We start from the raw sequence: 21,633 nt of genomic DNA on the forward strand, positions 1-21,633 counted from the left end.
TTTATTTCCATCCATTCATCCATTCTTTCTTTCTTTCTTTGCTGATAGTGGAAACTATCATCGCATTTAGATTTTAATGTGGAGAAACTCACTTGCAACGGTTTTCTCGACAGGTTGTATAGCGCTTTTAATTCCCGTTGTGCAGATCTGCTTAAAGAAAAGAAATTGACAAACAGAAATCAGTGCACTGTTCAAAAAATAAAAATGAAAAATAAAAGATAAAAGATAAAACTACAAAACAAAAGTAGATGAAAAAACAGAAGCCCGGTCTTAGGACTTGTCACAGAATATTCTTTCTCTTATAGGTGAGAAAACACCAACTCTAAAACTTGGTGCCATGGTAAGACCTTCCCCATACTTCAGAAACAAAAACAAAACCAAACAAAAATCTGCCAGTTTCACTCATTCAAACTCTGGCTGCAGGACTCTGTTCACCCTGCTATCATGTTCCCCAAAATAATACTAATTCAGTCGTCTATGTGTCAGTTCTCACCCCACTCGATAAACCAGGCAGGATGATGGTAACAGTGTTACCTACTTAAAATTGTGTTTGATCCTAATGAGCTTCATTCCATGTGTGTGTGTGTGTGTTAGTAAATGGTCTGCATGTGTATAGTGCTTTTCTAGTCCCTAAGGACCCCAAAGCACTTTACACGTTCAGTCATCCACCCATTCACACACTGGTGATGGCAGCTACATTGTAGCCACAGCCACCCTGGGGCGCACTGACAGAGGCGAGGCTGCCGGACACTGGCGCCACCGGGCCCTCTGACCACCACCAGTAAGCAACGGGTGAAGTGTCTCGCCCAAGGACACAACGGCCGAGACTGTCCAAGCCGGGGCTCGAACCGGCAACCTTGCAATTACAAGGCGAACACCCAACTCTTCAGCCACGATCAGTATATGAGTTGTAGACTCATATACTGTGGTTTGAGATTTAGACTGGTCTAAACTGGTTTCAGGTATGAACTGGTCTGTGAGTGGGAGTCCTCTCTCTGCCATCTATAATCTAGTTTTGAGATCCTTCCCAGACGCCTTAACGCCCACTCACATCCTGGGCCATCTGATCTCAGGAATTCGCATGATAAGGTGGGGCCAGGTTTCACAATGAACACACCCGAAACTCTGGCTGATTGGGACCCACACCCAGTTTCCCACCTTGGCTCAGGCGATTAGAGGATCATCAGGGGGTCCTTTTGTCCCTCTGTGGGGGGAAACTCCCACTAGGCTTATATCTGGGACTCTCCACCATTTGACCTTAGAACTGAAGAAGCTTCTCGGATGAGAGGTGAAACGTCTTCAAGTAACTTAAAGAAGTCCAGACGCTTTTCTTTGCAAGCTCCTTTGACCTCTTTGTCCCGTGTCTCTCTTTGTCCCACTGTCTCTTTCATTGCCATCTCACTCCAAACTCAGACAGTCTTCTCAAAAGTCCTTCACACACAGTGAGGTTGCAGCTTGCTGGAAACGCATCTCCATCCATCCAGTCTAGATGGTGGTTCTTCTCTTCCTGATGCCGTTTGCCCACAGCGCTGCTGGACCTCTCTGCTCAGATTGTCTCTTGGCCTCCTGTCCACTGTTGATGTTCATGCTCGTGCTTCTGGAACTGCACTCGGTGTCTTCAGGGAGAGATCAGCTTCCTTGGAGCTTGCTCGTTCAGGATGAGGACGGGGAGCTGCAAAACAATTCAGCCAAAATTCTGGCTGAGTGTTTCTATTTTTTCTTTCTAATGATCTTAACCTTTTCTTCCGACTGCTGCCCGTGGAGAATTGATCCAGGTCCGTTCCCCACCTGTAAACGACAGACTGAGAGACTTTCATTATTCACTGTGACTGCATATGTTTTCATCACTCCTAAAGCAACACATCTCTGCTTATTTTGTTTTGAACTCTACTGACTTTAAACCCCCAAAATGTGAATTTTTATTTGCTCTTAACCGCGAACACAAATCTTTGTCCTTTCACCCAACAGCTCTCATACAGTCAGCCATCAAATCCTCCATTCATCCTTGAATACTTGATCACCTTTAAATGTCACTGTTAATTTTAGCAATTTATTTTCATTACCTTAACACTAATCCACTGTTTTAGTTTTCTTTATTTACTTTAGTTCACTTTCTCCTATTTGATCACTTTGATTTCTTGACTATTATTATTTCACAGAACATCAACTGACCTACTTTTCTCCCTCTTTTGTCATCCAGGAATTCACACACACTCACAGCCTGGTCACTCGCCCCCACCTTCCTTTCTCTCTCACACACACATTTTACTCCTCGTTCGTTCCGCCTGTGACCCCGCCCCTCGCTGGCTGGCTCACACACACCTCATGCTTCTCGCAGTCCCATTCAAACTTTCTGCCAGACACTTCTGCTGATTCAGGACAACGCCCCAGACGGTGTAGGATTATAATATTATTTTATGCCATGTTAGACCCCTAATTAAAGATTGTGAATTATTATGTAGTTTTAGTTTGCATTATTCTCCTGAATTAGAAGAAGCTGATAACTATTGCATTAGTTAAACTGATTTGCATTACATTAGACTGCTGATTTATTGTGAATGAATGATGTTGTTTTATGATGCATTATACGGCTGAGTTATAAGAAATACTGTTTGCAGAAAGTCATCGCCTTATTTGTCTGATTAGAAGAGAACATGCTGGAGTTTTCTGCCCCATCTCAGCAGGAGCAGATAAACAGGGAGCCAAGGTCGTAGCTTAGGCGCCGTGTGAGAGAAAGCATGTGAATGTTTATGCTCTGTATGATAAGGTGGAGGCACCAGAGGCTATAAAAGTTTGAGCAATGCTCCACCATTTTGAGATCTGAGGCTGTCTGCATCAGTGTCCATCTCCCACGCGTGTGATCATTAAAATCATCGTTTGACTCAACCCGGCCGGACCAGTGTTGTTATTGTGGTTTTTCCTCTTGTATCCATCCCCAATATTTGAATCCAGAACAGTTAGTGTTTTTCTGTTCTGCTTCATCCCAGCAATAAAGCTGTGTATTTTGAGTTTCTTCCGCTTCCTTGAGTCCTGCATTTTGGGTCCTCTCCTCCTGCCTGCCTACACACAGACATGACAATTTGTCAGGTTGTATTTAAAAATGAGAATGTTATTTTCCTTCAATAACATTTTCTATTGTCACAAATAATCACAAATACTTTTGTATTGTCTCTTTTCCACAGTTTTTCTTCTGGTTTCTTTTACAGCACATGTCTGATAGAACTGAAAACAAAACTATTTTTACAGCACACACCTGCACAATCACTTAATCTGTGACATGTTGTTCGGTTACTGACGAATTTTCACAACCAGCAGTGATATTTGTCCAATGTAACATGTTTCTCTGTCAGATGAACCACACTGCTCTCTCTTTCAATTTCCTGTCAGTAGCCTTGTCATGGTCTGCGGTGGGTGGCTGGAATTTCCATAAGGCTCCTGAACTTACCTGGGATCCGCCCCTGGGCAGGGCCAACTCCAGCTCCTGCACACCTGGAGCCTATTGCAGGCAATCAAGCCAGAGGGATTTAAACCACACGTTGATGTTCATTCACTGCCAGTTCGTCATCAACACATGTTGGTAACAGGCCATTATACTTCAAGTTCTTGCTGTGATCTATCTTGTTAACACGACTCTCTTGTGCTGCAGTTGCTGTATTCACCTTGGCTCACGCTCCACCTCCGGACTCAGGATACCAAGCAATCATTCTGAAAATCTCTCTGTGCCTCACCTGCCTGCCCTCCTGCCATCACACTCCATCTGAAGCCCCGGATCTCAGGCCAGCCTTTCCACGCCACTCAGCCTCCCCTGGATTCTCATCACCCCCCCTCTCAAACACTCCATGTCCCCTACTGCAAGTAAGAATTGCTGCTCTTACAACTGGCCACTTCAGAGCTGCCTCCACTACCTCCCTAACTCTATCTTCTCTCTTCAGTGTGACTGTTCCCTGCTCAGCTCCACTCCACATCTCAGGCCTCATTCCCTCGCCCTAGCCACGTTCCCCAGGCCACGCCTCGTCAAACTCCACGTCTTATTGGTTTTTTTTTTTGTCTTTGCTACGTTTTCTTTTTTGCACTTAAACCTAATAAATTGTTACATCATCTGCTGTCTCTGCTCTGGGTTTCTGCACCTGAGTCCTGTTCAGTACAGGCCACTCGGCCCCGTGACAAGCCTTGCTGCAGATAATCAATAACCTGACTCATGAAGACTAGAAAATGAAAACTTATTGGTTGTAATAGCTGTGTTCTTCCACAGTGCAGAGCTGTGCACACTAAAGGGAAAACATTTCCCTGCAGAGCTTTTAGCTGATGACACATGTCATCACATAACTGAGACGAAAGTGAGTGGCTGTCAGGACTCCTGTCTGAGATTCTGTTTACTTTTAACCAGGAAAACTGAGATGACGGGAAAACATCAGCACCGACACACACACACACAGCTTTATTCTTCACCTCCAGCTTCATCTGGATAGTTCACATGGATCAAGATCAAACTGTCTTGATTATTAACGTGTAACTTTATTCAAAAACATTTTACAAAGTGCTCTAAAAGATTAGCAAAAAACATATTTGGTTGTAATAGTCATTTGGCCCAAACGCCAGATTATATACAGACAATACATATATAGTACCTGATAGGTTTGTAGCATAAACCTATTCGCTGGAACGTTAAGGACAATCTGCTACGCAGCAAAAAGCAAGACTCAAGGCACCAAAGTTCTCTGGTTTACTCATGCATGAGGAGACCTGCCTAGAGCCAAGTGTCGTCCCACCACTTGACCTCCGTCAGACTCTCAGCCAGGTTCCCCACAGCACTCCTTTTATTGTGGTTACATGAATATGCATAGGGTCATTAACATATAGCATCTTACATAGGTATACATGTGAACAAAGAATACTGTGTGTGTGTGTGTGTGTGTGTGTGTGTCAAATCAAATCTAATCAAATCACTTTTTATTGTCACCTCACATGTGCAGGCACACTGGCACAGCACATGCGAGTGAAATTCTTGTGTGCGAGCCCCACAAGCAACAGAGATGTGCAAACACAACAACACAAACGAGCAAAATACAAGAATGGCCAACCTGAAACTAATAAATATATGTACAATATATAATAGTGTATGCATTTCTGGATGTGTATACTAAATGTTTTCCTACGTGTGTGTGTGTGTGTGTGTGTGTGTGTGTGTGTGTGTGTGTGTGTGTGTGGTACTGCTGATCAAAGGGTCATATACGTAAAAGCACAAAGGCAACATCCTTGGTCAGGAAGAGGGTAGACCCCCCCTCACCCTAGATGGTTCACCCTAGATAACACGGTGAGGAAGTCCAGCAGTTCATCTATATGTAAAGAAGCACTTAAACTAAAACAGACATAGCTACAATAATCCTACCATAAAACAATAAGACAAGGTACGACCTCTTCCCATGCTCCCAGGATGTAGGTGTGCATTCCAGTGTGGAATACACACCAAGCCTTTGCAGCCTGTTAAAGATCACACAACCTACCACTACACAATTGATTATACACCTCTAAGCATGTGTGGTTAAATATTTCGTAATACAAATGACAATAATAAAATCTAAACCCATCAGTACCCAATGTACATTATCGTACTAACCTAAATCACTAAACGCCCTAAAGTTATACTAGAAGTTCTAACATAAAATGCTACTCCAATACATGAAGTCAGTGAGAACTGGAAATAATAGCACTTCGATTACAAGTTTTGAAAAATCCTTGCAACACACAATCCTTGCGTCCGTTTGAATACAGAGAAAGGCGTTAATATTTTTAAAGAGCTTTCAATATTATTCCAGATTTGTGGGCCTCTGCATGGTCACACTGTAGACACAAAATAATAACAAGAAGGTGAAATCGAGGTGTTTCCTGCATGTGGACGTCTTATGGCCTGAGCTCTTATTGGCTGTTGTGCATGTGAGTTATCCTGTGCAGACAATGTGGGGTTAATGAACACCGGCTACTAATGTCTGCCTCATTTACCTGATAAATTCTTCTCTCCTCTCTCAGCTGCTCATTAAACACCTGACTGGAGTCCATGTTCCTGCTTTCTTCAGGTTCCTGCTGCTCATTAGCTAAATTTGATTCGGTTCAGTTCAACTACTGAGTAAAACAACGTAAAACCACACCGACAGCTCTTTATTTCACTTTATTTCTACTTCCTGTATTTCATTTAGAAGTAGGATTGTGTTTTATTTGTGCATTAGTTTTAGTTTCTAAAAAGTTATCATCTTTACCCAAAGACAAAAGGAGGGAGGAGGAGAGGAAGCCATCGATCTTTAAACTGCGTCACTCATTTCTTTGTGTTCTTAACTTCTACTGTAAAAATAATATATTCAGTGAACCACATTTAGCTGTCTTGGCTCTTTGGTGTTATGGAGTCACAGCCTCTGTGAGGACAGGGTTTTGGGGGTAGGTGACAGGACGAGGGACTGTTCAGAGTTGCATGTAAGCCCTTAACTCTATTTTCTGGTTTGAATTCTGTATAAATTCATCCAGATGTCTAGAAAGGAGAGCTGCACCATCCAAAGTGGGATGGATGCCATCTTCCTCAATAAGACCAGTTGTTAACATCCTTCCTCACTTGAGGACCCCTCCTCAGTAGTTGTTGGATTAAGAATGGTCTTTAAATTTTTATATATTTCCTTCTTTTGTCCATTCAGTGTTTTCTGTAGTTGTTTAATCGTGTCTTCATCTGCCAGCCGATGAAGGAGAAGTCCACAGTAAAGTCTGACAAAGCAGAAAACCACAGTTAAAGTTAATGAAGTGGGTTAAACATCTGTGGAGCACATCATTAGTCTGCTGTTTACCGTGCACACTGAGGTTCTGGTAGAGGGGAACACAGCAGCTGGTTCAGGTGGAGGCTCTGCCTCATGCAGCACTGCCATTGGCTGAAAGCATGAGCCACACGTGGCTGCCAGTTACGCACACCTTCATCCTTTAAAGCTTTCATCTTCCTCTCAAACTCGTCCTCTACAGACAAAGTAAGACAAAGTTTTGGTGCCAAAGAACCAGAGACCAGCAGCAGTTTCTCTTCTTGTTCAGACTGATGTGGAAGCATCAGTGCTGCTGCTGTCACACAAAATCTGTTTAGAGGAACTCTGACTACAGTCCATCTGCTGACTGCTTCTTACACCAATAAATGCATGTCATTGTAGATATCCATCATGTTACCCAGTGAGACTAACCTGGACCATCGGGCTCACACACTAACCACAGCAGGAGAGCATGGAGGCAGTTTACAGTTTCAGGCTTTGGGTGGTGTTGTAGCTTCTTAAACCAGAAAACAGTCGCACAGACTGGCAGCTTCAGCTGGTCGGGGATGTTTTCTAAGTCTGAAGTCTGAACCTGCAGAGCTTCCTCAAACACCCTGCGACGCAAACGCTCAGGAGCCTGCACAGATAAGATGCTCACACAGATAAGATGCTCACATGTACCACAGAAACACGTCTGCCTGTCAGAGTAATTAAACACATATTTAATGATTAACCTCAGTACCTTATGCAGACGCTGTAGTTTCAGTTGTTTCTGTTCATCACTGCTGGGAAGTATTGATGGGACACGGTAGTATTTGATCTCTTCTCCATCCCTGCCATATTCAGTAACCTCACCTCCTGTTAACAGTCCATAGAAGTACTGTCTGATGCGGTAAGCAGCTGTGTAACTACTACTCTGTGAAAAGTCCTCCACAAGTGGGGTCAGCAGGATTGTCTTCCAATCCACAACACTTGTGACAAAAGTGGTGAGTTCTCCACGCTCAACTTTTTCACACACCCATGGTGGCAACTTAGAACTTGTTTTTTCTGGTTTAACATATTTTTGAATGGCGAGTTTGAATGTTTGGTTCTCTTTTTTACCAACATGATTTAAAGCTTTACTCAGAGCACGTTCTCTCTTCTGTGAGTCGTCCAAGCCATCCAGGTTCACTTTACTTAAAAAGCCGAGCATACCATCCAGTCTTTTAATGCTGCACTCACCAGGTGAAGATGATTCCTTTGCAAAAGCGCCATAGTCTTCTAATCTTGAATAATCATTTCCTGCTATTGAAGCAAAGACTGGCATGAGAGCAGGGTCCAATTTAAAATGCTCACAAAACGTTGAACGTGTGTAGATCTTAGCAGGAATTTTTCCATCTTCTTCTTTTTTCCACTCAAAGTTGTCGAGATAAAGGAAACCTTTGTGCACATCAAAGATGTAAAAATCTTTGTCAATGGACAGAACAGCACATTGTTTCTGATTTGCAGCAGAAACAACCTCAGGGTCTGCCTCTCCTAAACACACTTTAAACTCTATGCCTTTTTCCCTTAAGATTTCTATGAAGACATCTTTGACCAGAGGTGGTAAGACACTATATGTCTCTGGTACAGTGCCGTCAGGCTCTGTCTCTGCTACTGTCTTTGCTTTTTTCAGTTTATATTTTAGACGAGACACATTGTGTTCATGCTTCTCGGGCCCTGAGCCTCCATCCAGGATGACGTACGGATTGACTTCACAGTCCTGCAGAGTCTTAAAGAACTTGCAGACCTCATGTTTGAATCCAGGATAATCCCCTCCACAGCGCTGGTCCAGCTTTGGATCGGATGTATAATACAAAGAATAGTACAGAGCATTACCATCAATGATGAGACCTGTTTTTTCTACCTTAACGTCTTCGCAGAGACACAAATCATCTATCATTTTCTTTAATGTTGAAACCTCCATGATTCCGTAAAGTGTGGATGAAGATGAGCGGTGGTTCTTGTGCTAATGCCCTTCTGTCTGCAGATATTTGTACACCTACTAGAGTCTACACCCACACCGACACAGCGAGTCAAACCTGTTTTGACTAATTTAACATACCTAACTTGCTCTTTTGGTTTCATTTCTTTATTCTTCATGTTGTGATTTTCTGTTTCATTTCACTTTGTGGAGCAAAATCAAATGTGTTTCATCAGCTTTCCAGCTGTTAATAATGCAAAGGTACTTTGTGTCCATCACAAAGGCTCAACTCTGCCATGAACTGGAAACTGCTGCAACTCGAGCATCACCATCCACAGTGAAGCCAGTGTTATATAACCATGGACTGTGAGCATGCTGACTAAGAAAGAAGCAACTGTTCCAAAATCGACATCTTGAAGCCCGAGTGAAAGTCGCAGCTCCTCGTCATGGACGAGTGAAATGTCTTTTGGAGAAAGATTAAATAAGATAAGATAAGATAACTCTTTATTGTCATTGCACAGTCATACATAGTACAGTAGTACAATGAAATTGGAAAACTGTCCTACGTCGGCAGTACATATAACACAACACGACACGATACGACACATCACAACGTAACAAACAACACAACACAGTATATTAAGTTAGTATAAAAAAGAAGAATAAGTGTATGTGTATTGCACACTGTTATTATTGCACATTAATTATTATTGCACCTTGTTATAAATATAAATATTATTGTTATTGTTTTAAACATTGTTACCTCCCCCTAAAAAAGTCCAGGGAGGTATCCAGTCAGGTCAGCTATTTACATTGATCAGGGCTATTGCCCTGTTGTAAAAGCTGTCCTTGAGTCTATTTGTTCGGGACCTCAGCAGCCTGAACCTCCTGCCAGACGGCAGCAGCTTAAACACCCGGTGTCCTGGGTGTGTGCAGTCCTGTAGGATGCTGCGTGCCCTCTTGAGACAGCGAGTGCTGTACAGGTCCTTCAGGGAGGGAAGAGGATGTCCAATGATTTTTTGGGCCATGTTGATGACCCTCTGGAGTGCCTTTCTGTGTGCTGTGGTGCAGCTGGAGAACCACACACCGATGCAATATGTCAGCACACTTTCAATGGAGCAGCGGTAGAAGACGGTCAGCAGCTCCTTCTTCAGGTCCATTTTTCTGAGGATTCTCAGAAAGTGGAGACGCTGTTGGGCCTTCTTTAAGACCGCAGAGGTGTTAGAGCTCCATTGGAGGTCTGTGTCTATGTGCACACCCAGAAACTTGAAACTGGAGACCCTTTCCACGCACTCCCCGTTGATGCTGACAGGCTGCAGCTCGGACTTCCTCCTTCTGAAGTCAACTACCAGTTCTTTTGTTTTGGTGGTATTGAGGTCCAGGTTGTTGTCTGCACACCAATCTGACAGCCTCTGAACTTCAGCTCTGTATGCAGTCTCATCTCCCCCTGAGATGAGCCCCACCACGGTGGTATCATCTGCAAACTTGATGACTGTGTTGTCTGGGTGGGAACTAACACAGTCATGTGTGTACAGAGTGTACAGTAGGGGACTCAGTACACAGCCTTGTGGAGAGCCGGTGTTGAGGCTGAGGGCTGAGGAAAGATGAGGCCCCACTCTAACTCTCTGCACACGGTCTGAGAGTGTCATGGAGTCATGAATGTTATGTCTCGGTTCAACCCACTTTCGGCCTGGTGCATTAGGGGGGCGCTAGTATAAATAGTGGCCATTTGACCATTCCTGGATCGCTTACCTGTGATCTCCTTTTTGGTCACCTGACTTCCCTTGGTGTTGCAGAGATCATCTGCGGGTTACCCTTCTGAAGCCTCCATCGCGGCTGTTTACTCATTGTAGTGTGTACATTACCTTACTTGATGGTAAACAGATGTTGTTTTTAGGTCGTAGCTGTAGAAGCCTCCTATGAGCCACTCTGCTCATGATTCATGACGCTGTTTACTCAGAAGTGTGGGCCTTAGTTTTACACAACGCTACGCTAACTGAAGTGCTGCTGCTTTGCTTTTACCGTCTGTTCCTGTTGCGAGGTTTCTTTTCCTGCTGCTGCCAGCCTCCTAAAGTGGACGTCGGCGTGGACAGCGGCCATATGCATGCCGGCTACGGGAGTCGGCTGGCGTGCACATTGATTGACTGGACGATTAACTTATAGTCGGGCAGACGGCAAGTTGGAGCAATACGGCGATTCCGTCTGCTCCAGATTCTAAAGTTTTATTTAGATTGTATGTTGTTTTTCTGTTGTTTGGATTTGCAGTTTGGATTTTTGTTACGCCACTGGTGGGAGGCCCTTTTTCTATCTGCAGATCACCAGTGTGGTCCTGCAGTTGGGTTATCCCCCAGCGCTGCATATTAGTTTTGTTGTAATATATTTAAAAAAAATTTGTTTCTTTTATTCAGATGTGGAGGGCTGACGTGGAGGAGACTGGGGGTACCTTGGTGTGGGATCCTTTGAGTGTTACACACCTGTCTTCTTTTATTAGTGTGAGTGTGTGAGAGTGTGCTGCACTTGTGTATTGGTGTGTTTTCTTTTCTGTTTTTTTGAGTTTGTGCGTGGCATCCCTGCCCCTCCACTGGTAAGCCTCAGCTCTGAATACCTTTTTTTAAGCATATTTGTACATTGATATTTATGATTGTGCTTTTATATGTTGTTTTAAATAATTATTAATAAGTTGTCAAACTGTTTTATCATTGAACCTCGTCTCTGTACTAGGGCTGAACGATATGTCGCATTTGCGATAATATCGCGACATGATCAAGTGCAATTTTCTAACCGCAAAGGCTGCGATTATACTCTGTTTACGTGACATGCGCGAGTAAAACATGTGATATGATCAAACGAGATTGTCTAACCACAGAGGCTGCACTCTGGTCACGTGACACGGGGAGCAAAGTTTTGAAACAGTCTACCGAGAGTGAACTAGCAAGCAAAGCTGTAGCCTACACAATGGCCTCAGGTTCAACAGAACCAGAGCCTGCGGGGATGCTAGTACCAAAGAGGAACTGCACATCAGCCGTGTGGGAATATTTTGGGTTTAAAAGAGATGATGTCGCACAGAGTCAGGTACTGTGTAAAACCTGTCTTGGTAGAGTTTCTACATCTCGGGGAAACACTACGAATTTGTACCAGCACCTTAAGACTCAGCACAAAACAGTGTATGATAGATGTATGGCTAAAAAATCTAGTAGTGCGCAGAATAAACCTAGTAACGTTACTCGGCAAGGATCGTGGAGTGTGTGCGTGTGCATGCATGTATGTGCGAGCCTGTGTATCACTCTCTCCCACAAACACACCACACTATTATTTATCTTGTTCTTTACTGCTGTTAATTCTAGATATGTTACGTCAACCCCACACTGATGTACCCACCTCTTCTTATGAATTTTCTTTTTTGTTTTTGTCTTATGGTCTTATGTTCTTGTATGTCATGATGTATGTAACAATAGCTTTGGCAACACTGTTCCCATAGTCATGCTAATAAAGCAACTTTGAATTTGAGAGAGAGAGAGAAATGGTGAAACCTTGCATCATAACTGCAATTGTATGTCTAACACTAATTTTACTTTTTACTTTATTTTTTTTCCCTCCAGAAAATGCAATCAAAGATGGTAGAGTATCAAGAGCAATTGTGCTGTGCAAGAAGTTGGTGGGGCACTTCTCGCACAGTTGGAAGAAAAAGGCAGCACTCACTGAGGCACAGAAGGAGCTTAAGCTTCCTGAGCACTCTCTCATTACTGAGTGCGCTACAAGATGAAGGTCCAAAGAGAAAATGATTGCCAGAGTGCTGGAACAGATCAGAATCAGAATCAGAAAGGGTTTATTGCCAAATGTTGAGCAGGTTTACAACATTAGGAAATTGCTGTGGTGCTTCAGTGCAAACATACTGTCATAAAAATATAAAATAAGAATAAGAATTAAAGTGCTAAGTAGATAGATATATACGTGATATATACACGAGTGCAGGTGGTGATCAGTGCCAAACATGGAATGATGCAGTGAACACAGTGTAGGGTCATGTGTTAGTGGTGGGAACAGTCATATGGTTATTGTTCATGTGTCCGACAGCAGAGGGGAAGAAACTGTTCTTATGGCGAGAGGTTCTGGTGCGAATGGACCGGAGCCTCCTGCCTGAGGGGAGCAGGTCAAACAGACTGTGTCCAGGGTGAGAAGGGTCAGCTGAGATCCGAGCTGCACGCCCCAGTGTCCTGGAGGTGTACAGGTCCTGCAGAGATGGGAGTCTGCAGCCAATCACCTTCTCAGCAGAGCGCACAACACGCTGCAGTCTCTGTTTGTCCCTGATAGTGGCTCCAGCGTACCACACGGTGATGGAGGAGGTGAGGATGGACTCGATGATTGCAGTGTAGAATTGCATCATCGTCCGTGTTGGCAGGTTGAATTTCTTCAGCTGCCTCAGGAAGTACATCCTCTGCTGGGCTTTCTTGATGACGGAGGTGATGGTGGGCTCCCACTTCAGGTCCTGGGTGATGGTGGTACCCAGGAAGCGGAATGAGTCCACAGAGGTGATGGGGGTGTCAGTCAGGATGATGGGGGGGAGTGCGGCTGTGTGCTTCCTGAAGTCCACAATAATCTCCACTGTCTTCTGGGCATTCAGCACCAGGTTGTTGTGGCTGCACCAGGACACCAGACGCTCAACCTCCCTCCTGTAGGCAGACTCATCCCCGTCCGAGATGAGCCCAATAACGGTGGTGTCATCTGCAAACTTGATTAGCTTGACAGACTGGTGGGTGGAGGTGCAGCAGTTGGTGTACAGGGAGAAGAGCAGAGGAGAAAGAACACAGCCCTGAGGGGAGCCGGTGCTGATGGTCCGGGAGTCCGAGACATTCTTTCCCAGCCTCACATGCTGCTTCCTGTCCGTCAGGAAGTCAGTGATGAAAGCCATATCGCAGGTATTGACAGGTGACCGACATGCACGCTCCCTCATCCCAACCTGGCAGGATGCTGAAGTGTTGGAGTCCATTCATAAGGCACTGCATCCTCTCTCCGAATTTACTGATGCTCTTTCTGGAGAAGAGTATGTGAGCATCTCCTACCTCAAGCCAGTTCTCCATCTTCTGGCAACATCAGTCTTGGCTGAAGATGCTGAGGACACTGATCTGACTACATCAATTAAAACCAAGGTCCTGGCATACCTCAACGACAAGTATAGTGACCTCAACACCCAGGAGCTTTTGGATGTTGCGTCGTTCATGGACCCTAGGTTCAAAACGCAATACATCAGCGCAGACAACCTTCCTGCCATTAAGGCCCGACTGAAGACAGGAATGGTGGAAATGGCTAGACGTACACATAATCAGGTAAATCCTTGAAAATTATATTTCCTCAAACACATAATATTTATATATAAGCTAACTGCAAAACTAATGTCTCTCTTCCCATCTGGCAGGAGAAGAGGTCTCGCACTGAAACTGCTCAAAATTCTCCAAGTGCACAGGCCTCTGGGGGAAAGGCAAAGAAGACTATTGGTAGTCTTTTTAAAACCAGTGCGGCCTCTTCAGCTTTGCCTCTGCCACTTGAAGATGTCGTAGAGGCAGAGTTGAATAGTTACCTGTTGACCCCTGTCATTGACGGAGAGGATGATCCCTTAGCCTGGTGGAAGGTGCACAACATTCACTTTCCACGACTGTGCAAGATGGCCCGCAAATATCTGTGTGTGCCAGCCACAAGTGCCCCCTCAGAGCGTCTGTTCAGCACTGGAGGGAATATAGTGACCTTCACTCGCTCATCCTTAAAGCCAGCAAAAGTAGATATGCTGGTCTTCCTAGCAAAAAACCTGTGAGCTAGGATGATTATGGCTAGCTGAGCCGTACTCATTGTGCACTTTAGTTTGTGCTGTGTTGCTGTTACTTACTGCAGATAATCAAGATGTTCAGCCAGTTTTAATTTAAAGGCGTGTTTGTGTGTGTGTTTATACAATTGCTATTATGTTTGCACTTTATGTGTAATGTTACTGACTGCAGAGATCAGTAAGCTGTGTGTATTTTTTATTTATTAGTTTTATTTATTTAATATTATTTTTTAATTTAATGACTGTCTAGTAGTTCACAGATGTCGAAAAACTGAGTGTGGTAAAGCCACTGATTTTGTTTATGTATATTTCTGCAATCTGCACATTGTACTGACTTTCATTTTAATGTTTACACCAGGGTTCCTTGTCAGCACTTTATGCTCAGATGTTTGTAAGCTAAAAATAAACTATTGTGTATGTTCAAATATACTGTTGTGATTGAAGAAGTTAAATAAAAATGTCAGTCATCAATTCATGCATCACCTCATGTCATCATAACAGAGGTCTGTCTTCCAGGAAAGAACAGTTTAAAATTAATGTAATATAGTATTGGCCATACTATATGATGTATTGCTTGTCTTTGTTTAATAATACAGAAGACAAAGACCTTAAAAAATAATCGCATCGCAATATTGGGGCAAAAAATCGCAATTAGATTATTTTCCATAATCGTTCAGCCCTACTCTGTACTGAGTATAGCGAACCTAACTGCCTTCTTGGTGATTAGTGTTACTTCCAGTATTCTCTGGGTGAAATTCCCAGGGTGGCGTTGTCTTTTAAACTGTGAACAGTATTTACTTTATTCCCACCTCGTGCTGCCACACAAGGACGGCTCTTCAGATCTGCTGATGCTTAGCACTGTGCACATCTGTCTTCCGGAAGATAATGATTGAATAAAATGATTATAAATACTTTGACCACACTGAGTCGCGTCTTCTCTGTCCAGTAGAAGAATAAAAGAACTGGGATCAATAAAACCTAGTCGCTCGCCGATTTTCTTTAATGTCAGGTTCACAACGTGAGTGCCACTGTCACTTGTGATTTTCCCCGGGATACCCCACCCGAGAATGATTTTTGACAGGAGGCCTTTTGCCACAGCACTGCTGTCTGCACTTTTTGTGGGGAATGCTTCTACCCACTTAGAAAACATTACTACTACCAGACAATACATCTTTCCCTCGGCTGTTGTTTCATCTGCTCATTTTGTCATGGCCAGAAGGTCCTCACCGGTCGATCTGCCAGTTTGGGTTGTGTTTGTGTGCACTCTGTGTGCGGTTTTCTCCTCTCCGCCCAGTGTGTGTGTTCTTTGTTGTGATGTGGGAACATGTACTTCCGGGAACTGTGGCACGGAACGGCAGCTGACCCGGGAGGAGTGTCCCGCGCTGGAGTCGCCAGATGTGCGCTTAATCACTTCGCCAGCTGCTACTAATCATTTGCCATCCCGAAGCAGACCTATTGGTTGGATGACAGCCAGCGCTGGAACGTTGAGCTAAGCCAGGTAGCGCAGCTGCAATTTAGTGTTTCACGATTGTGAATAAGAGAGTCTCCAGGATCCAGGGAACGGAAGAGGAGCTTGCAAGAGAGGGAGTTGGTCTACTGGACTATTATAGAATAGAATAGAATAGAATTCAACTTTATTGTCATTGCACATGCACAGGTACAGGGCAACGAAATGCAGTTTGCATCCATCCAGAAGTGCTTTAGTGATATAGATATATTACAATATATATTAGCAATAATATAGATATGTGAGTATATTACAGAAATGGGTCTATTATGGTATGTTATAATGTACACGGTATGAAGTATGTTGTGAATATTCTATAACTATAAGCAGTGTTGGGAAGGTTACTTTTAAAATGTATTCCATTACAGAATACATGCCCCAAAATGTATTCTGTAACGTATTCCGTTACGTTACTCAATGACAGTAACGTATTCTGAATACTTTGGATTACTTAATATATTATCATGCTTTTTACAACAACGTGAATGTACTATTGCTGTGATTTATTACTATTACTGAAGCTCCGCGACTCCAAACTGTAGTAAAGGGACCTCTGACTAATACGGCGGGGTCCCTGTCGGCTCGTAGCCGAAAAATAGCTTTACTTTGTTGTGTGGGTCAACTTTTCTTGCGAGAGACAGAGAGAGGCGTTGAAAGACTGCTCCAACAGAACTTATTGTTTTCGGAGGAAAACAGGAACACGGTGTACAGTCGAGTCTTAATAGCTTACTTACAGCTGGGCTCGTCAGGCTCTCTTCTTGGCTGCAGTGGTTATTATTATATTTACATGCTTCCAGCTCCCGTTTTTGCTCGACAACTCGTACCTTTCCACTCCCCCTTTTCTCCCTCCTCGCGCTCACAGACACATAACGTGTATGGCAGTCCATTCTCCCTGCAACACGGACTACACTGCCCATGATGCTACATTCTTTAGAGCTATGCTTGTAGTATTCTGCCTGTTAGCTTAGCACAACAACAACAACAACGAAAAGGCGCTCTCTCACCCAGGAAACACACAGTCGCAGAAAGAGAGAGAGCGTCGCCCTGTAACCATGGCAACCGTAACGCTGCCGCCTGGAACAACAGAACGTAGCTGTCAAACAAAACCCAAACAGTCCTGACCCGCGACAAAATGAAACAGGAAAGTACCGCAGTGTAATCCATTTATTTCAACAAAGTAACTGTATTCTGAATACCACCTTTTTAAACGGTAACTGTAACGGAATACAGTTACTCATATTTTGTATTCTAAATACGTAACGCCGGTACATGTATTCCGTTACTCCCCAACACTGACTATATGTACAGGCTATGAACAGGATATAAATATGAAATAAAAACTATACAGAAATCTGAGATATACCGCTATACAGAAATGTGAACTATGCAAGTTATAAACAAGGCTGGACTGGGACAAAAAAATCGGCCCGGGCATTTTGACTAGAGACCGGCCCACCAGGATAAAGATTGAAAATGTGACGTCATTCAGGGGTAAAAACGCAAAAGATTCTGGGAACTTGTGGCAAGAGGTACAAGCGCACGCAGGCTTTCAATTGAACTCAGTTACACAGCGATAAAAAGAAACATAAAAAATGTCAAGAAGCTGTTGTATTATTAACTGCAATAGCCGGTCGCATGACAGCCACGGGAAGCTGACGGGTAAAGAGATCGTTTTTTTTATCGGATTACGTCGTTGAAGAGAAATTTTTTAAGCCATGTTTCCGAAGTAAGAGCCGACGGATGGTCTGGATATACCAAATATAACGTCCCAGAACACTCCAGCTCACAGGTTAGTCTGCTCCAAGCATTCCCACAAAGGTCAGTCTGCTGTTGTAGTTAATATGTAATTTTTCTTAACATAATTGGTGATATAGGTTACAAGCAAGTCTGGTGCTGAACAGAAATGGTCGCGCTATGCTCCTTTGTTTATTGTGCATAAATAGTGAATTGTCCTGACACAATAGGGCTTTGGAGTTGACGTCACGCCGCAATGCATTGTGGGAGCGCAGCTCCATTTTCGGGGTCTACGAATCAAAACAAACACACTGTGTTGGAACGACGACGACAAGAAACATGCTTAAAAGCAGCTCAAAAGAAAACGGACGGTATAGAGACCGATTGCGTCCAGAGGCGAAGCAGCGGTACTTGAAAAAAATAGAGTGCATCGCAAATCTGGACCCATATGAAATACGGCGGTGGAGTAAAGACCCAGACGACTTACCGCCACTGTCCTACCCCGATATCTTCACGTATCTTGTTTGTGGAGTAAGCACTTACACAGCGAACCAGTTTCGTAATTACAAGTCACTGGAGGCGCACATCCAATTTACAAATGGCTGGGTGCAAGATTTGGCTATTTTCAAGCCGCCAAACTCTGAGTACGTCGTCAAAGGAAGTCAGCTGGAGTGCATCGAGTGAAATAGCCATTTTTCACCCCCACCATAATTAATGTTATACATTTATCATTGAACTGCTAAAATATCGTTATCATATTATATGCCCGTAATTGTAAAGTACATGCAAATTAACACATTGATAATCGGGCAAATTATTAACTTGTGTCCTTCCTGTCTCATTTCATTTATTGTCTTTACATCAACCAATCAAGTCACTCCATTCGATGTTTGATCGCAATTTCTATAACTTCCGAGACCACCAACGATGATATTATTCAGCTATAAAGTGTGATGTGAACATATTTAGAACTTACAGGAATGAAAATGTCTTGAGCACACCAGCTGATATCTGGAGACGTAACAGAACATGATATCAGCTCGTCTCACGGCTGCTATCCAGGCTAGACGCCTTCGTTTGGTAATATCCGATACATGAGCTCCTTCACGTTGCTTCCAGGTTGGGAAAGCATAAAAAGACAATCCAAACTTATTCCCGTGCCGGTCGTAAGATCGAACATTGCAGCCGACAACACAGCAAGTACGAACCATGGCTATGCTTTCGCTCCTTACTTAGACCCCCAAAATGGCGGATCGGGCCAAAAGCCTTTCCACGCCCACCCCCGTGACATCACGCTCCAAAGCCCTATATTGTGTTTCGCTTCTGTTATTATGGTACACTGACAAAAACATATACATTTATTCACAGGATAAAACAGTTGTTTTGTATCACTAATTGTCCAGTACGATTACAGCATACAATATTATTGTCACTGCTACATTTCTGTAATGCTACCAGAAATTATTTCCACTACTAATTAATTACCGTTGAGCTCAAAGGTCCTATTAATAAACGGTTAACGAATGTGTATTTATGACGACGATTTGTGAGACTGGTAAACTTACCTTTGTTCGTACGATGGTCTTTGTTCTACACGGTGCATTTCAAGGTCCTGCACCCATCCGTTGGTAAACTGTACCTGGGCTTGTTGCAGTGACCTGAAGTTACTAAACTTCATGAGTGTATGCACTCACTCCAAGAACCGTATGATTATAAATCTGAGCGTGGTGAAAGTTGGCAGCACGCTAACGTCTTTTGTCCACTCTGTGTGCTCGTAAGGGTCTGACCCTTTCACTCCTTTGATTTTTTTCCTCGTATCTTTTCTTTGACTTTTCATCAAGTCTGTCTTCGTACGGCCCGGCATTGTTCTACTTCGTTTTGTATATAACGTTTTGGGGGGCAAAGAAAAAGCAAGAAGGTATTGGAACTGGAGAATGAACGTTTTGCGGTGCTGCAAATGCTTGCGTTTGATGCATTGCTTTGATTGTTTTGCCACCAGTGCCCGGCATGCAATGCATGAAAGTCATGTGGTCTGTCAATCTCTATAGGGCTTTGGAGCGTGATGTCACAGGAGGGGAGCCACGCCCCCTCCCGCCATGAAAGTAGGCCAAACAAAGCACACGGAAGCAACAGCTATGGTTCGTACGTGCTGTGTTGTCGGTTGCAATGGCAGATCACACGATAGGGAAGGCAAGAAGCTGGAAAATTGGCTCTCTTTTCATCGTTTCCCCTTCTGGAGGCAACGGGAGGGATCTCATGTATCCGATATTACTAAACGAAGACGTCACGCTTGGATTGCAGCGGTCAGCCGAGCGCATATCGAGTTCTCTGCCATCCCAAAACGAGAGCAATTGCCCACCTGAGAATTCATGTTGAGCGTGTAATAGTAGTTTGCGTAACAAGTTCAAGAAGCTACACACTACAATTCCAATCTGATTACTCATATCATGTGAGGGTGAAGACACAACACTGCTTGATAAGACTGTTAAGGTGTGCTGTGTTTTGGTGAATATGTGCCCCATGTGTGGTTGTCAAACCAGGGCCAAATGAAACTTGCTCTTGTTGAATATTCATAAAACTGCTGTGTTGCATGCACAGTTCATTGTAAATAATTGTACTTTCTGTAAAGTGGTTTCAATAAAACAGACAAGAAAAGTATGTTGTTTTTTTAAATTCAAGATCTGTTCACATGTACTTAGCAAGTATGCAAACTATTTACATGGCAACGCACAGCTGGCATCAATCGTTCATCTAGAGCAATTTCTGGGGGCAGCTGCTGAGGAGAAGTCCATGTTATGTGCAACCTCTGGCTGTATCTTGGTCATATGGTCAACATACTCACGTGGAGGCTTAAAAACGGCCAAATCTTGTACCCAACTGTTTGTGAATTAGATATGCACCTCCAGGGATTTATATTCACGAAAATGATTTCCCCTATGCGCTGACTCCACAGGCAAGGTGCGCAAAGATATTGGGATAGGACAACGGCGGTAGGCTTTCTGGGTTCCTCTCCACTGCCTTTTTTCATACAGGTCCACATTACCCATGCACGCTATTTTTTCCAAGTACCGTCTCTTGGCGTCTGGGCGCAATCGGTCGCGATACAGCCCTTTGTCTTTTGCGCTGATTTTAAGCATGGTTCTGGCAGTCCCGCTTCCAACACTCCAACACTGTGTGTTTGTTTTGATTTGTTGCCTCCTGACATGGCGCCGCGATCCCACAATGCACTGCGGCGTGACGTCAACTCCAAAGGTACATATCAGCTGCTTCCCAAGTTCCACAGGCTAACTAAGCCCAATAGGACTCCTTCTTCAGCTTGGTGGCTCCCCTCAGCTCTGGTGTCCACCATTTGGTTCGGGGGCAACTCCAGACTGAGACAGAGTCCAGCCTCTCTCCAGGAGGCTGATTCCAAAGCCTCTGTCAGTGCGCCCCAGGGCAGCTGTGGCTACAATGTAGCTGCTATCACCAGTGTGTGAATGTGTGTGTGAATGGTTGAATGACTGAATGTAGTGTAAAGCGCTTTGGGGTCCTATGGACTAGAAAAGCGCTATACAAATGCAGGCCATTTACCATTCCAAAGCCCAAGCCATGTGTTGAGGTGAGCCTGCCTATATCTAGCCGGTACCTGTGTGAGCAGCAAAATAATCTCTGAGGTCTAAAAGTCAAATCAGTAGAGATGGTAAATGGTAAATGGCCTGTATTTGTGTAGTGCTTTTCTAGTCCCTAAGAACCCCAAAGCGCTTTACACAATCAGTCACACACACATTCACACACTGGTGATGGCAGCTACATTGTAGCTACAGCTGCCCTGGGGCGCACTGACAGAGGCGAGGCTGCCGGACACTGGCGCCACCGGGCCCTC

General features: G+C 43.9%; 2 protein-coding genes across 2 annotated transcripts in view; both read right to left on the bottom strand.

Annotated features, from left to right (window-relative positions):
- The window catches only part of LOC147333447 (E3 ubiquitin-protein ligase TRIM21-like), a 525,380-nt gene that overhangs the window by 64,301 nt on the left and 439,446 nt on the right, over positions 1-21,633 (bottom strand). The window lies entirely within an intron of this gene.
- On the bottom strand, positions 5,243-8,718 carry LOC147333451 (single-strand DNA endonuclease ASTE1-like). Its single transcript, XM_086267275.1, has 4 exons — positions 7,516-8,718; positions 7,206-7,410; positions 6,828-6,990; positions 5,243-6,747 (listed from the first exon to the last, which is right to left on the bottom strand). The coding sequence occupies exons 1-4, from the start codon at positions 8,716-8,718 to the stop codon at positions 6,585-6,587; spliced, it is 1,734 nt and encodes a 577-aa protein (XP_086123401.1). The 3' UTR covers positions 5,243-6,584.

Source organism: Aulonocara sp. 'chitande type north' Nkhata Bay, linkage group LG3, assembly GCF_057382095.1.
Source record: "Aulonocara sp. 'chitande type north' Nkhata Bay isolate Kocher_YH1m ecotype deep benthic linkage group LG3, A_spYH_male_GT1.1, whole genome shotgun sequence".
NCBI lineage: Eukaryota > Metazoa > Chordata > Actinopteri > Cichliformes > Cichlidae > Aulonocara > Aulonocara sp. 'chitande type north' Nkhata Bay.

Bases quoted from the DNA above. Each gene is read 5' to 3' on its own strand.
- LOC147333451 (XM_086267275.1), bottom strand. From the start codon at position 8,718: ATGGAGGTTTCAACATTAAAGAAAATGATAGATGATTTGTGTCTCTGC. The intron at 7,411-7,515 runs GTACTGAGGTTA...TTATCTGTGCAG, and splicing joins AACTACAGCGTCTGCATAAG to GCTCCTGAGCGTTTGCGTCG. The intron at 6,991-7,205 runs GTTAGTCTCACT...CTTTGTCTGTAG, and splicing joins GTGTGAGCCCGATGGTCCAG to AGGACGAGTTTGAGAGGAAG.